At 43.9% G+C, this 16,628-nt stretch overlaps 1 protein-coding gene across 1 annotated transcript in view; it reads left to right on the top strand.

Moving 5' to 3' along the window:
* Positions 1-1,454: 1,454 nt before the first annotated feature.
* SEC14L1 (SEC14 like lipid binding 1) overlaps positions 1,455-16,628 on the top strand; it is a 37,288-nt gene continuing 22,114 nt past the window's right edge. Inside the window, exons 1-2 of the mRNA XM_010721272.4 lie at positions 1,455-1,607; positions 2,533-2,623. Of these exons, the coding sequence (XP_010719574.1) occupies positions 2,561-2,623 (63 nt within the window). The 5' untranslated portion in view covers positions 1,455-1,607; positions 2,533-2,560. The remainder of the gene's footprint in view (positions 1,608-2,532; positions 2,624-16,628) is intronic.

Here is a 16,628-nt window from a genome sequence, read left to right as displayed (position 1 = left end):
AAACAATTGCTCAACACGTTAAACGTCTTGTAAGGACAGGTTTCGGATCAGACAACAGACTATTATTGACTAAGACAAGTGGTTTGTGTAAGAGAAAACTGCTGCTGAATCACTAATTAATAGTAACCACAAATTTAGCCTTCATAGAAACAGAATTGCACCAAAAGGACTGGGTAATGACTCTAAGTTTTAGTGGAAAGATTTATTTTTTGAGGGAGTGAGCCAGCAATCAAACACATTCAGGGTGAAAGAATTGCTTTAGTGGAGTCTCTGGAGAGAACAGAGGCATTTGCCCCTAATTTTCAAGTCCCTATTCTAACACAGACTCCTGCACAAAGCACGGTTGTACTTACTGCTTTCAGCGCATCGTGGTGTGAGTGTGCAGTAGGAAAGAATGCTTTTGGACACCCGTGAGCATCCCGGGTTGAGGGCTGTGTGCATTCCCTTCAGATGAGTAACCAAGCTGGGACTGTGACTGAAATGCTTCAGTACTCTCACTCAGAAGATACCATCAGTTACATCAGGCTTCAGCCCTCCACCTTTCATGCTCTAGGCAGGCTTCTGGGCAGGTCCTTGTCCTCACTTGTCTCCTCCTGCCCAGCGGTCCTCCTGAGGCATCCCATGATGCTATCAGGGCTGCTGGTGATGCTCTCAGCATGGGCCTATGCTGTGTACCCAGCACAGAAGTGCCTCTGGAGCTCAGTGTCATCAAATCACTGAGGTTGGCCTCTTGGACCACCACATTCAACCACATCCAACCCCAGCCCACCCCCACCGTGCCCACTGACCAAATCCCTCAGTGCCACATCTCCACAGCTCCTGATCACCTCCAGGGATGGTGACTCCACCAATTCCATGGGCAGCGGTGCCACTGCATCACAACCCTTTGGAAGAAGAAATTTTTCCTGGTATCCAACCTGACTCCCCCCCCCCCCCCAGTGCAACTTGAGGCCATCACCTTTCATCTATTGCTGTTACCTGGGAGCAGAGCCTGATCCCCACCTCACCACAACCTCCTGCCAGGGAGATGTAGCGATGAAGTCTCACTTCAGTCTCCTCCTCTCCAGATTGACATGTGCCTCAGACACTCAGATGTCCCACCATCACACCTCACACCCAACTTCTCCATCTAACCTTACAGCCCACACTTTGAACCCCTGGGGAGCTGCAGCTGAGATACAGCTTTGCCTCCTACGAGTAACACAAGCTCCACGTTGAGGGGAGTGACGAAGGACTTAAGACCAGCTGGAAGAAACTGGGCGAACACAGGCCACAACTCCACGTGGAACAGCCCCCACGCACAAAGCCATGGGCAGCACTGCGCATGCGCACCCCCCCGTACCAGCGACCCGCAACGCGCAGGCGCAACAACAGCGCGAAGCGAAGGCTCCCGTCCCCCCCTTCCTCCCCCGCCGTTGCGCCATCACGCATGCGTCGAGCTGGCCGGCGGCCAAGCCCCGCCCCCCGCCCCGTCACCACTAACAACGGGCGGCGCTGCGCTCCTCCTCCTCCTTCTCCTGTGCCGGAACCGGCGGCGGCGCTGCCCCGCACCGACATGAGGAGAGCGGCGAGCGGCCGGGCGGCGTGACGGCAGGCTGTAATAAGCGGTAAGCGGCTGTTCTGCGCGCGGCCCCACGCACCCAGCCCGCTTCGCCCTCAGCTCCTCTCCTCGCTGCGTTGGCGGGGAGCCCTCGGCCCCGCGATTCCCAACAGGTGCCCGGTGTGGGGCGGCAGCGCCGCTTTGTTGCGCGGCTCTTTTGTTCGCGGTGCCGCCGCTCCGTGAGCCGGGCTGAGCTCTGCTCGAAGGGGCTGAGGGATCGCGCTGAGACAGAAAAGTGCCGCGAAGTTGTTGTGTTAAAGCCGTTTCTCGTTAAAATGAGCCTGGCGGTGTGTTGCTGTAAAGCCAGTGGAAGTGATCGCGTTGGGGTGAGGTTGGGTCCGGTGCCGGTGGATTCCTCGTCGGCTGTGCGTTGGAATGTCTGGGGAGGAAATGAACCTTAGAGAGGAACTGCAGACATTCCCCAAGTTTTTGTCTGAAAAGCGCTGATTCTGCTCCTTTGGCACCAATATCTGAACGCCTTATGTCCGTTTGCTGTGATCTCCTTTTTGTTTTCGTTCCGAAAGCGAAGGGTTTTCACGTTTGGGATACTTTTACCTCTCCCGTTCCTCACGACGCCGATCCCAAACGGCTCCAAGCCGCCCCGTGCTGGCAGCCCAGCCGTGCTCTGCCCCGAGGTGCTCGCGCTGTCCCAGCAGCAGCACAGGAGGTGAACAGCCACAACGTATGTTGAACCTCTGTCACTAAAACCGGGCAGAAATCGTGTTATTTAGTGCCTTTTTTTTTTTAGAACGGCATCTCGTTTCTAACAAAAATACACACGGCTCTTCAGGGACTCATTGAGGAGTCTTGGTGGAGCTGTGAAAGGAGAACTGCAAGCAGTGCTGTTATGTTATGCTGGAATTGCTGTCTGAGGAGGAGTCTAAAACTGGCTTCTTGCATCTGACGAATGGTTTTGAATGTTTCTTTTTCAGGTTGGAGCTGCCCTTCGTAACCGCAGCCATGGTGCAGAAGTATCAGTCACCCATACGGGTGTATAAACACCCCTTTGAGTTGATTATGGCTGTAAGTATCAATTTTTGCTTAAATTCTCTTAGTAGCTCTGTGTGTTGCTCAGTTTGAGCTGGACACCATTGATAGGTGCTATGGAACACGCAAGTCTGAGCTGATGCACCAAATATGGGAGATGTGTGTTTTGACTGTTTCCTTTTTCCTCAGAGTGTTTTTATACAACACATCCTCTTTGCTACAAGTTTCAATACAGCTCACAGACTGTTTTGTTTTAAACTTACAGCACAAGTTGCTTTGAAGTGTGCTTTCACCTTGATGACGTTCTTCACAGAGAGTGGTGAGGTGCTGGAACAGCTGCTCAGAGAGGCTGTGGATGCCCCATCCATCCCTAGAGGTGTTCAAGGCCAGATTGGATGGGGCCGTGGGCAGTCTGGTCTAGTATTAAAAGTGGAGGTTGGTGGCCCAGGATGTGGTGGGGGCTTGGAGCTTCATGATCCTTGAGGTCCTCTCTAACTCAAATCATTCTATGATCATTGGGGCCAATCTATTCTAGGCTGGGAGAAAGCATCGAGTACATTGATGAAAGGCTTATTGTGGTGGCATCTTTGTTCATATGGGCTGTAAAAGAATAGAGAACACAGAAGAAGCCATGAAAGCAGGGTTAAGTGTGAACAGAAGAGGAAGCAGCACTGGGAGCAGGGGCAGTACCTTGTGGGGAGGGGAAAAAAAGTAGGGAGGCTAGAGAGATAGCCAAAAAGCTTCTTGGCTGCATGACTGCTGGTTTGTGTGCTAGTATTAAAACTAACAAAAAAAACTTGGGTTCTCTCTTTCTCTGCCTCCTCCTCTTTCTTTTTTTCCTTTTAGAAAATGAAGAGGAAGTCGGTCTGACATTTTTAAGGCTATTCAGCCAAAACCACAACTGTGCTTCTTGTGAGTTAGGAAGGGCACTTGTGGGGGAGCAGTCAGGTCAGCTTCTACCAGATAAGAACAGTTAAAATGTAAATAATCTAAAATAACTATTATTGCTTCGCTTGCTGAAAAAGCTGTGTTTAATGACTCTGGGGGAGAGTTTTAATGGTGCTTGTTGTGTAAATATTTAGATAGATCACATGGGCTGAAGTGCAGAGTTCCTTATGGAAGTGATCCTTCGCAGTCACTGGGCAAAAAATGGATTAAATCACACCAGGTGAAATACTTCAATTTCTATCATATTTCTGAGACTGCCTCCACTGAACACCTGCAGGTCTTGCTCTTGCAAACAGTTCAAGTCAGAGGATGGTTATTTTCATAAGAATCTGTGATATGTTGAAGATCTTTTAATGCCTTACCCCATCACGATATCTAAGCTAAGTGGCTTTCTAGAATTTAAATCTGTGCATGCAACTCTTTATCCTTCAGTGAAGTATACTGGCTTTAATTCTAAGAACACTGAACAGAGTTGAGTGTCTTGAACACAATTCTGCAGGTTTTGCTGAACTGAGGAGCCTTTACCTTGCTGCTGAGAGGAAGGCACAGTTTCTTCTTTTACGAAATCTTCCAGGATATGTTCAGCTGAAGTACTGAGCTGACCTCAGGATTGTTCACAGTGCTTAATTGGGTGTAATTGGAAACACTTCAGACTATTGAGTTCTCAAGCTGTTCTGTATCTAGGGGATTACAAAACTTCCAAGATAATTTTTAGCAAATATTTAGCCTTTTCTTACATGAAAGATTTTTTTCTTCTCCTGTAAGGGGAAGGTGGCTATACTGCATATGCACCTATAGGGGAAAAGAACAATCAGTGAAAGATTAAAACAGTGAACAAAGAGGAGAAGAATGTTTATAAAGAAGAAAGTCAGCTAGATTGATACTTACTGAGACTGGAAGTCAGGATTAGTGATAATATTATTTATTTTATCTATGTTGGGCAGCAAGATATTACTTGAACTTGTCCAGAATGTGTTCACTGGGTGGCCATCCTTCTGCCATGTTACTTCTGTTACCTTGTTGGTTTTTAATGCATGTGGTAATCTACCCAAACTGTTAATGTATCTCCTGAAGAATGCAGAAGAGTGTCTCTGTGAGCCAAATTATTCCAAGAATATGAACAGTATCTGATGGTTTGATGCTTTTTGGTACTGTTTCCCTTTGGTTCAAGGTCAGTAACCTTCCTACTTGCCTACTTTTCCCATCAAGGATTTCAAAGAGGTTCTTGAGGGGAGAATGAAGTACAATTAGCACTCTGTTCACATTGCTCTCATTTGGGGAGCTTTCTTCTCTCTCTGAAGGATGAGCCCAGTAATATTAAGACCAAAAACTGGATTTAATTCCACTTGGACCTAGACAAAGATTGACAAGTATTTTGCAGACAGTTACGATAGAAAGACTTTAAAATGTGGGAATCCTTTCTCTTTCTTAATTCTTTTTGGAAATGTTTCTCTTCTGCTCCTCCACTGAAATCCAAGAATCAGCTGTTGAACCTAGTGCGTGTCTGGCAATGTTCTTCAAGGCACAACCCCTTATCTCTCAAGTCTAGAATTGGTGAAGTGCAGTTGTAGGAAATGACTGGGGAGATGCACTGCTTTGTGCTTCTTGCCTTCCTTTAACATTAAAGGCAAGCTACGTAAAATTTAACATAAGCTACTTCCGTGAAGACGATTTATTTTAACTGATGAGCTGTGTGGTTTTGGATAATATCTAAGTTGCTTTGAAAACAGTAAGAACAGGATGCAAATCTTTTAATGAAGCATCTCCTGGGCTTGGAAAGCTTCTAGAATCATCGACCAGCAGTTACCATGTTGTCTGACATGCCTGGTGCTGGCAGCACAACTTCGCCACGTGGCTCTGCATTATGACGTGATGATTTTTGGCAGCTCTGTGGCATATGTCATAATCAATGCCTTGAACACTGTGTGTACATATATTTCTCTATATGAACACTTGCACAGATGTTTATCAGATTGAATAGAATCTATTTTTTCCTATTTAAGTTTACTTAGTACTGAAAGCAGCTGAAATGTGGAAAAATGACAGTTTAAACTTAAACTTTTGTCAAGTTACCAAAGTTGGAAATTGTAATGTTATCTTAAAAGAGTTTGCATTTAATCATGTAGTGCTTTCAGCCAATAAGTTCCCATTAAAAGCCAGTTAAGAGGTTGAACCTTGAAGACCTCTTGAAGACAAGGCTAAAATTAACCTTGGAGATTCACAGCTTGTTTTTGGTCAGGCACTCATTAAGTAATTCTCCTTGAGTTTAATTAACGTAGTAAATTCAAATAACGAATTATCTGCTATCATGGGATTTCATGCAAATGGAAAATAAGATTATTGAAGAAATAACACCAAAAAAAACCCCAACAACAACAAAAAAACCTCACACTGAATGTCCAGAGAGCTGAGGGCTTTTCTGAGAGGTTCTGGAAGCCCCATGGAGAACATCATGCTCTTACAGCCTGCTTACAAAACGTCTTATTTGCAGCCCCAATTACTTAGTTTTGGATACAAGTGTGACTAGTACCATGACTGAATGCAGCAAGTGTGCATTAAACTATTAAATAATAAGTATTATGTTTAGTCAAATTAATGTGCATTGTAAGAGCTTGTTGCTTTGTGATAGCTGAGGTTTCCAGGTCTGCCTGTGGCAGAGACAAACTTTAGAATCACAGAATCATAGAATGGCCTGGGTTGCAAAGGAGCACAACGCTCATCCAGTCCCAAACCCCTGCTGTGTGCAGGTCACCAACCAGCAGACCAGGCTGCCCAGAGCCACATCCAGCCTGGCCTTGGATGCCTGCAGGGATGGGGCATCCACAGCCTCCTTGGGCAACCTGTTCCAGTGCCTCACCACCCTCTGGGTGAAAAACTTCCTCCTAATATCCAACCTAAACCTCCTCGTCTCAGTTTAAAACCATTTCCCCTTGTCCTATCACTGTACAGCCTCATAAACAGCCGATCCCTCTCCTGTTCATATGCTCCCTTCAAGTATTGGAAGGACACAGTGAGGTCTTCCCAGAACCTTCTCTTCTCCAAAAGGAGATTTCAAAGGTGGTTTGCTGCCTTTTGAATACCTAAAATGATGTTTTCACTCTGTTAAAAAAAACCTGGTGTTGGAGCCAAACAAGGGAGTTAGGAATGCAGTCTGAAGTTTACCACTGTCAAGTAGTTTCTTTAATTTTAGGATTAGGCTTAGCTCTTTTCCCTTCCTTTGTTCAAATCCCAAGCCCTCATCTGCTTTGCTTCCTGGCTTTGCTGAAAATTCAGCCCTATTTGCTGTTGGAAATGCATTAGTGAGAGAGCTATGGAACAGCACCTTGTATGGATGTACTTATTTTGGAATCAGTGTCTACAGCTCAACTGCTGTTTGATGTCACTGCTGATGGTCTGTTGTGTTTGCAACGTGTTGTATGAACAAATGAGATTTTGGCCACTTGTTTGGAAAGAGCTGTTGTTAACAAACATAAGAGTTAAGCAAAGCACTAGGGAAAGATATTGACTTAGCAGCCTGCTTACTGTGCAATTTACATATTATTTCATGGCATGCCTAGATATTTCCATGGCTAGCAGTTTCCTGTTCTCTGTGGGCAAGCACATGACCTGGCTGTAGCTGACAGCTGCACTTTTCTCCACCCAGTTTAGTCAGGTTTTCTTGGCAGTTCTTTTATGCCTTAAAAGCTAAAACACTGCTACTGTCAAACTCTGAAAGGTGTCGATGGAAGAAAAATCTGTGCCAGTCCTGGTCTTGTTGCTTTGTTCTGAAAGCACTCAATTCCATGCTTTGCAGCCATTCACTGGTGTGAAGTGTTGCTCTACGGTCTAATAATCAACCGAGGAACGTTTAGAGTTGAAAATATGTTGAATGCATGGGAGAAAGGAAATGGTTAGTATGTTCTGCAGAGTCCTGGATGCTCATGGTACCACGGTTAGGATCTGTATGTTTGTAATTTAAAATGCAATTAGCCTTAAGAAGCACATGTACAGGCTTTTAAAATCTTGTGGATCAAAGATACGGTGTTATTTGTAGATTCTAAAATCACATCCAGTGAGCAGACAGGTTAATTTAGAGATCACAGATATCAACTGCAGACGTGGGATGAGGTATTTCCATATGGTGTGGCCTGTTATGTGCACCTCCAGCTTAAATAATCTGCATTTCCTCTTCCTGCAGAGCTCTTCCTGCTGCGAGCTGAAGGAGCTGCAGACAGATCTGAGCTCACATGCTCAGAAGGAACAAGTACACAATGAAGGATGGGATAGGAGAGCCTCGGGGACTGAAAGCAGTCCCTCAGGACTTTCAACAAGTCGCATTAAATCAGAGTCCAGATCTTGGAACACGGAATGTAGGGGTGCGTTGTGATTTTTCATAACCAGGATTGATGTTTTTGCTTTGCACTCGCTTGAAGTTCAGTATTTTTCTGGAAGGAGGAAGGCGACCAGATCTTAAAACTCTTGTGTTCTGAATATAGAATGAATCTTCTGGGAATTTACAAGGAAATTAGCTTAAGTAAAAATTAATTACAGGTTAGTCTTAAATGGTCTATTTTCTCCCAAGTGAGCTCATCTTTATTTTTTATCATGCAGTTTGAAATTACTTTGTGTATATTTTAAATGAGGAATTAGGCTGTTAAGCTGAATTACTCTTTTCATCTGATTTTTATGATGTAGTTAAGACAGGTAACATTAGCAGCTAGGTAAAACATTAAGTAGGACTTATTACAAGTAATTTAATCATTCTTCCTTCTCATAATCTGCATGCTGCTTGTTGCAGTTGTCATCAATATACTTGAGGTGAGTCGTGCCTAGAAGCATGTGGAGGATATGATGGCAACGTGGTCCAAAGTCTGCATTTCAAGGGCTGCCTGACACCACCTGGGATCTGCTGCAGTGTGGAGCAGACTTCCTACAAAGCTATAGGCAAGCTCAGGCCTCCAAAATCTGAGATCAGTTGCTAAGCTTTTTGCTTCTCTTTGCATCCCTTTTGCTCAATAATAGTGATTTCAGCCCAATCCACAGAGGTTATCAGCTTGTGGTTTGTGGGCTTTCTCTTCTAGGGGTCAGAGAAAGAAGAAATATGTGGTTTCTCATTACAGCCAAGTTAGCATACCAGGTTGTTCTCAACACTTCCTTGCAAAAGACGCTGCAGTTCACCCACAAGCAGGGAGATAAGCTGCTCAAAATGCCATCTTGGAACAAAGGGTCAATGACTTTGTCTGCCTGATTGCCACAGCAGGCTCACTTGAGGCTGATGGGCACCCTGTGGGAGCAGGTGCTCTTCCCCTCCTGTGCTGTTGCTGAGATGATGGCAGCTGGCCATGAGAAAGAGCAAGTCAGCATGGTATTGTCAGGGAGCCCTGATTCCGTGGGGAATCATTAAGGATCTGCAGCCTGAAAAGTGCAGAAGCTGATTGCTGTAAGGCTAAACGAAGGAGCTGCTGGAAAGTTGATGCAGCACTCTTTTGGCTTGGTGGTGTTCAGCAGGGCACAGTATTTGCATGTTGTGCTTAATGGAAATGTAGATTCCGTGAGTTGATTTGGTATGAACAGGAATCTGTCCTGACCTTAGAAAAATTAAATAATAATAATGTAGTGTCTTGCAGTCTTGTGGTGTCTTTCATGTATGAAACTTCAGATTTGAATGTTTTGTGTCTTGGATTCCTCTTAAGTTATCATCAAGCAAGACCTAAGTGAGGAGCCTGCGTATCAGCAAACTTGAAAAGAAAAATCTCAGAAGGTATTGCTGCATGCCAGCTTCAGTTCTTGTGATAGCACAGGAACTGTGGGAAGGGGCAAGGAAAAGCTCGTTGTATTCAATTGGGTTCTTCAAAAATTAGTACATCCAGACTTTGTCATGGTCAGACTTCTGAAGTTAAGCCCCAAATTATCATTATTTTTTGTAGTTACAGCAGTGTTTTCATTCTGATATTATGTGTAGTCTCACCACTTAAGTATAGGTGGTTTTGGTGCAGATCATTCTGTGTAAGAGTTTGGAGATTATATTGCAGAATTCCCTTATCATCTTGGTCTCTCTGGCTAGGAACCTTCTGCCTTGCTTACTGCTGCTGTAATCCTTCATATTGCATTGGTACCAATGGATCTCGTTGTGTGAAAACGAACATTTCTCCAGTGATGGTGAGGATGGTGATGGGTCCTATTTATATTTGTTTATGCCACAACAGAAGGGGAACAATTTGTTTCCTGATGAGAGCACTTCCTTCCTTGAATGCATTGTGCTTTTTTGTTTATAAATGTGAATGCTATAAATGTTGTTCCAGTTCAGGAACATCAGTCAGTGGAATCCTTTCCAGAGGATGTTCTGCTGGCTATTCCATACAGCGTATAAATCCTGCTTCTTAATTTGCAAAACTCTCTCTTTGCTGTACAATTTGTTGGCCTGTGGATAAATTCTTCATTACTGAACGCACGGCTCTATGAAATTACTTATTGAAGTGTTTCATGGTCTGCGTGGTGCAGCTACTGAGGCTGCAATGAACAGGACTTAATGCAATTTCACTTGAACTTTTGTTCTGTTTTGACTAAACTGATTCCACCTTTAGTCTGCCTTTCCTCACTCTGAAGGAGGGTGAGGAACAAAGGAGTGATTATGATCTATGATTTTAATTCTTTTTTAGGAAACGAATCAAAGGAATCTCGATTATTCTTTAATTGCCTTGTCTTCTGAAGCTGGTGGCATCTCTCTCACTTTATTGGTGAGCAGATGTGGGGTGCAGAGGCTGCACCACCTCCACTGCCAGGGCTGCACCTAGCAGTGATGTTAGCTGGTTACTGCCAGGGGTGGCACCTAGCAGTGATGTTTTATGTGCAGCATCCCTCTAGAGAAGAGGATAGGGATGAGAGAAACGTGTGCTAATGCTGTCTCTGATACATTTTCAATCTACAGCTGTGTCTTGACAGCCCTTCTAGTCTAGAAAGTGCCTGTTGTGTGTAATAGCACCATATGTGGTTGGCTTCCCGTGCTTACCCAATTCTTTTCTGGAACAAAGCGAGCTCTCTATCATGACACCCTCCAGCAGGTGGCTGTGCTTCATGACACATTCTGTCAAGAGAGATATCCTTTATCTGGAGCCTGGCTCGGCTGCACACCACCTGCTCTGTGCTCACATTCATCATGCTCCTTGCTCGTTACATAGCTTTGTGTTACCTCCCTCAGACCTCAAGTTCTTATTATGGTGATGAGTCCCAGTCTGTGATTCCATATGAGACATTGCTGTTCCATACTGTTAGCTTCCATCTTCAAACATTTCTGAGCCTTTTCCTGGGAAATCAGATGTGTAAGGTTAGGGTACATGTTTGCAGTGTTGCATTTAACTTTCTAGCTTGAGGTAATTTTTTTTTTTTTTTGCAGGTCCCAGACCCCATCATACTGTGTTTTGATGACATTACTTTGACATTAGTGAATGGCTACGATGTAATTGATGCAGTTAATAGTTTTATTGGTTTGCTTAGTAGAGTACAGCTGCCTTGTTTTACCTAGAAGCTGATATTTTGGTCCAAAAACCAGATCCAGACAGCTGATCTACAAATCCTGGTAGAGCACAGTCAGTGTTGCTTGGAGGCCAAATGGAAACCTGGTGGGTGCAGTCTGACAATGAAGCCAAACCTGTTTGGCTGAACCTCTGCAAGGGGTGGCAAGGAACTGGGGCTGATCAGCATGGAGATCAGGAGATTTGGTTCTTTGTGGCAGTAAGAGGCTCTGGACCTTCTGTTAATATTTCACAGAGAAATTCTGAGCCTGTAGCAACACTGCAGCCATCCTTCCCTCTCCCACCATTAAACTAGATTTTTGTCTGCACAGTAATAATTTTATAAAGGAGATATGTATTTTCCATATGTTTAACGTGTTTTAATAGGGCTGCTTGGTGAAAGTGTCTGTGATTCTAAGACAAAAACAACCCTGCTGAATAGCAGTTCTGGCATCTAGGAAAGTAAGCCTGAAGTATGGAATGAGCGCTCAGTAAGGAAGTGTGGCAGTTCCAAAAATAAATCCTCAGTGGACATATCAGAATTGCAGTGGAATTCTAAAGTAAAACTGACTGCGGAGGATCCAGACAAATTCTGTTAATGGGAGGAATGGGGAAATTGAATAGTGAAATCAGCATATCAGTGTGCTGTATCCTGTACGTTAGGGGATGCCTGCTGGCAATGCTGAACGAACGAAGTTGTCACTGTTCAGCTGCTGTAAGACGTACTGTGGTTATTTACAAGCAATAGAAAGACGAGGTTTTAATGGCCTTCAGTCCTTCCACGTGTGTATCTTAACCTCAAAGATATGTTTCTGTGCTGTGGAAAGGCTTATATATTGCCATTGCAAGAAGGCAAGAAGGCAAGATGGGGAGAAGTAGGAAGTGCCTGAGAATAGCTGACATTCCCCGGTCATCGCGGCTGTCTCAGAGCATTTCAGCTTTCACTGGCCCATGGCCAGCTTTCCTGCGATGCTTTTTTGGAGGTCAGCCTCTTTGCCAGAGCACTCTAACCTTGAACCAGAGCAGCCGTGTCCTGTGCAATTGGGGTCAGAAGCCAAGTTTCCTCTCCCAGCAGCTAGTGAAGCTGATGCTAATTGCAAGGCACATTCTGTCAAACCGAGCGCTGTGCTCAGAGCTACGTGGCTTCTGAGCCAGAACTGATTTCCATCTGTCTCGCCTGGAACACGGACAGAGCAAACACTCATTTTCTCTGTAGAATGGTTTTGCACGTTTAATATAAACATGTTGAAGTGGAATTGCAAGTCAATCTCACGCTATTACCCCCACTAGGGCAATGAAGGTCAGTGTGTAATAGTGACATATATCAGTGGCACTGTATTAGCTGTCCTTGATGTTCCATCTTAACTCAGACCACAACTATGTCAGGTTTTTTTCTTTGATTTTTTTTTTTAATTTTTTTCCCTTTCCAACCAGCATTTTACTGTTGGTCTCCCAGTCACCAGCCAGCCTAACCTGAGTGAGCAGGCTCTCCTTGCTTACTCCAAAGGAAGATGAAAGTGACTTTATTTATATTCAGCCTCTTGGGGTTTTCTGTCCTTAGTTGTCTTTTTTCCTAGAGGAAGAAACTTGCCCAATGTGTTTTTGTTTTTGTTTTTTTTTTTTAGCTTCTTGTTTTAGAGATTCATGTCTCGAGACTGTGCAGCAGCTCTAATGAAGTTGTAAGCTGTGAGAGTTGCTGCTTAGTGGAGTAGTGCTGTGCCCTGGGCTCTTTCAGGCTCTCTAGACTTCTCAAAGGGAGGAAAAGAATGAATGCTCTCCTTGTAAGCATCTCCGAGGCAAGCAGGTGTAACTGAACTTTTCACAGTGGCCACCCACTTTCTCCTCAGATCTGCCCTATTCGCTCATGTGTTCTCTGAAGGTGGACATTCAGGTTCTCACAGGTAGGAAGGTGTATTACACAGTTTCAGGTGTGCAAATTTATTCAAGCAAACCACAAGTGGCTCGTATCTGTTATAAAGAAACCACTCTTCCAATTAGAGCCCTGCTGAGGCATGCCTGTGGTGGCTGAAGATTTTTTGCAGATAAAAGAGAGAACGTTAGTCCTTGTGTCAAGGTCAGGCTCTTTCTCTCCAAACTGTGGGATTTTTTTTTTTTTTTTGCTTGCTTGCCAAATCTTGAGTTTTTTAGAGCTGGAATAAAGGTGTAAGTTATGGAAGAGCTGGAATAAAGGAGAAGTTTATTTATTTTTTTTTTTAATCTGGAAGAAAAGTGTGTTTGCATGTGGCAAAATGTTTCTTAGGTAGTTATGAGCCAGTTCCCTTTCAGTTTCTTTATATGCATCTGCATGGAGCAATCATGCCACTACAGTTTTGCTGGTAAAGCTTCTCAGTGATTAGTTTTCCGAAATGGAAACGACCAGCTAATGAATAGTACCCATGCAGGAAGGGATCAAGTGGTATCCATGCACGTACTGAAGGGCTAAAGCACTGTGCTGTACTAAAAGAGCTTGTGTTGGTGGTGTGACTTGTCTTTAGAACAGAGCTTTTCTGTGCCTGCCCATCTCTTCCAGTGCTGCCAGGCAGAGCTCCTCGCTCAGTTGGGTAAGTTGGTTAGCACAGTTGTGTAACTCAGCAGCGAGTTACCAGGAAAATTCCACTAATCCAGAAGATTGCTTCACAGCCTGTTTTGATTCTCTTGCTTTATTTATAAGGTCTAAATGATATTAATGAAATATTAAAATATTAAAGTAACACTGGTTTCTGAAACTGGTTCAGTGCCTCTGTAGCCTACACATCACTGCGCATCCTGAGACAGAGGAAGCTTTCCGCAGTTTCCCTCCAGTTTCCTGCAGTTTTTCCTTCTATTCCCTACCTTGCTTTTGCTTTGGGATGATCTTAAGCAAATATACAATTTTTTTTATTTTTTATTTTTTTAGAATAACTCAAATTTATCACGAATGCTTTATGAGTTTGTATGAGCAAATAATAAGCACAGAGTTATACAGATATTCAAGTTGTGGGCACTTTTCTAAATGGAACATCCTTTTAATAAGCAGTCCTTTAAAACCTTTGGATTTCTGGCTTGCGTGGTAGAGAAATGAGCACTTCAGTGATGATTCCTCACTGGTCTGCCCAGCTTTGGTGATTGCTTTTACAGTTGATTGGGTGATCAAGAGGCAGTATGCTTGCTAACTTTTCAGGAGCGAACACAGAGTGCTATTTAAGTGCTTTATGCCTTAGACTCAGGGCTGGCTCACAAGAGCTGGCCTGCAGGGTAGTTATTAGGGCTGTTTAAAATGCCAAGCTGTGCATTTGATCTATATTTGGAATGTATTTAAAGCCAGTAGTGATCAACACTGTAACCATGGAAATGCTGCTTGAAGGAAGGTGACCAGAAACACCACTGCTGGTTAGTGCTATTGCTTTCACTTGGGAGTGCTTTGGAGCAGTGTTAACACGTGAAAAGGTCCTGTTGTCAGAAATCCAGGTGGTGTGGGACATGTTGTGTCAGCAGCTCTAATTGCAAGCTATTGCAATTATTGCCCTTTCATTTCTAATGCCATCTCAGTTGTGTTTCCTGATAGCTGATGGCAGTGTATAAACTGTTGTTGTACCTGAAACCCTGCTGAAGACATCTGAGACCTTAAGTAGGTGTGAAATAGCCTGGACTGTGTCTGCAGAGGTGTGTAAAGTGTCGGTGCTTCCTGGTGTGTGTAATGGAGCTTTGTTCCTTGTGCAAAAGCCACAGTGCCTCTGTTAGTGAAGGTTGCTCTGCTTTCACTGCATGCATCCCACGTGTTTTAGGTAAGTGCTGTTTGGGGTGATGGTGATCTAAAGGCAAGCAGACAATTACCTCTAGACAGCAGCAACAAAACGTAATGGGATGTTGGTGGGAAGCTTGAACCTCTGCCTCCATACCACCACCATCACCTGTGATGCCATGGGCACCATAATAAAATAGAGGAGGTATTACTTTAGAGCAGTCCTCGTGGTATTGCACAGTAGCTACTGAATCTGAGTTAAGTCTGTGTGCTGGGTTACTTTGTCATGTTTGTGGCTCATGTCTTCTTTGTTTTCAGATACTTCCAGCTTTCTATTTCAGGAATTTCTGGAATGGATGTGAAAATCCAAAGCTTCCTCGCTGTCTTTTGAATTGAAGCAGGGAATTTCAGTGCCAGTTTTTCATGTGACAGGCCTCTTAAATCTATTGAGTAGAACAAATACACAGTGTTTATTCTTTGGTGACACCAACAAGATTGCTTTAATAGCTTCTCAGTGGCTGTGTTCATGTTGCTTAGGAGTAGGATATATTTGAGACCTGCAAGAAACATAGCTGGGTAGTTATTTAAAATACTCCAGGCTTCTGAAGCAGCTGAATGTGAAAAAGAACAGAACAATTCTGTTCTCTTCAAACGCAGCAATGAAACTTAAGGCTTTACATAGTTAGACTAAGGTGTGAATTTAAATGTACTGGAATAAATCTCCCCTCTCCTCCCTTCCTATTTCAGTGTGGATGTTTGCACAGGTCTAAGTGGGTCATTCATAGCGATGTAGGATTTTAGATCCTTTTCAATTGAACCTGATTAAATCAAAAGGACTCCTTTAAACAACTATCAGAGCATCAGAAGAAGACAAGGCGTGTTAGGGATTATACTCTTTTTGTACATATAATAAAAACTTTTCTTCCATACCCAGCTCTCAAGTGACAAGAGGAGCTGTCAGCAGTGAGAATTTAATGGTTTGATGTGTGCCAGGAAATGTTTTCTCGTCCAGCTTTGCTTATAGCAGGCATCAATTCCCTCAGCTCTCCGTTTCCTGGAGGATGTCTCAGGAATTCCTATTCCTCTGAAGGAGATGTAAGCTAACAAAGCTCAGTTTATTGGCTTGGCTGTTTTCAACACCTCTCCAGAGACAAGAGGACTGCAAATAAGAGGGCATCTTAGCACTTCCTACTCTAACAAGTGAATCCCTGGTGTTGCTAACGAAATGTGTGTGAAATGCAGTGCTGCTCAGCGTAGGTAGGGGCACACAGGCTGTGAGGAGTGCAGGTTGCTCCATGCCTGTGGGTGTTGGGAGCACAGTTACAGTTTGTAATGCTATAAGCATAACAGCACCTTTTAATGAACGTTTTAGACTGGCTCCGTCTCAGAACTTCAATACTGGGGTGCACATGTGTGACATAGATGGCAGCTGGGCCGTCTGCATTACAAAGGGAATGCTTTGCTTCGGTGCATGGTGTGGGAGCAGTGCAATTACTGCTTGCTCCAGTGCTGCAGGCTTCCTCTCTACATACACTGATGAGCATTTAATCAGGAAGTCCCAGGTCAGTAATGCTGTGTACTTATGTGTAATAAACAAGAACTTTTTAGCCTCTTAAAATAAGCAGAATGCTTGTTTTATTGATATCAACTTGTCTTATTGATTTTTTTTTTTCTGTGTAACTTATAGAAGAGTTATTTTATCTCAGATACACTTAATAGCTATCATTAATACCTAAAGGCCAAATTTCATCTGGTACGAGGGAACAGTGCATGAATACAGTGTTCCTATTCCTCAATAACAGGGTAAAATGAACTGGGCTGGAGGGAGGATGGGAGAGGGATGAAGAAGGAAAGGACGAGATGCAGCTGCCACCTTCGTAAG

This window comes from Meleagris gallopavo, chromosome 20 (assembly GCF_905368555.1).
Source record: "Meleagris gallopavo chromosome 20, MGAL_WU_HG_1.1, whole genome shotgun sequence".
NCBI classification, from domain to species: domain Eukaryota; kingdom Metazoa; phylum Chordata; class Aves; order Galliformes; family Phasianidae; genus Meleagris; species Meleagris gallopavo.
This window is presented reverse-complemented; position numbering and strand designations above follow the sequence as displayed.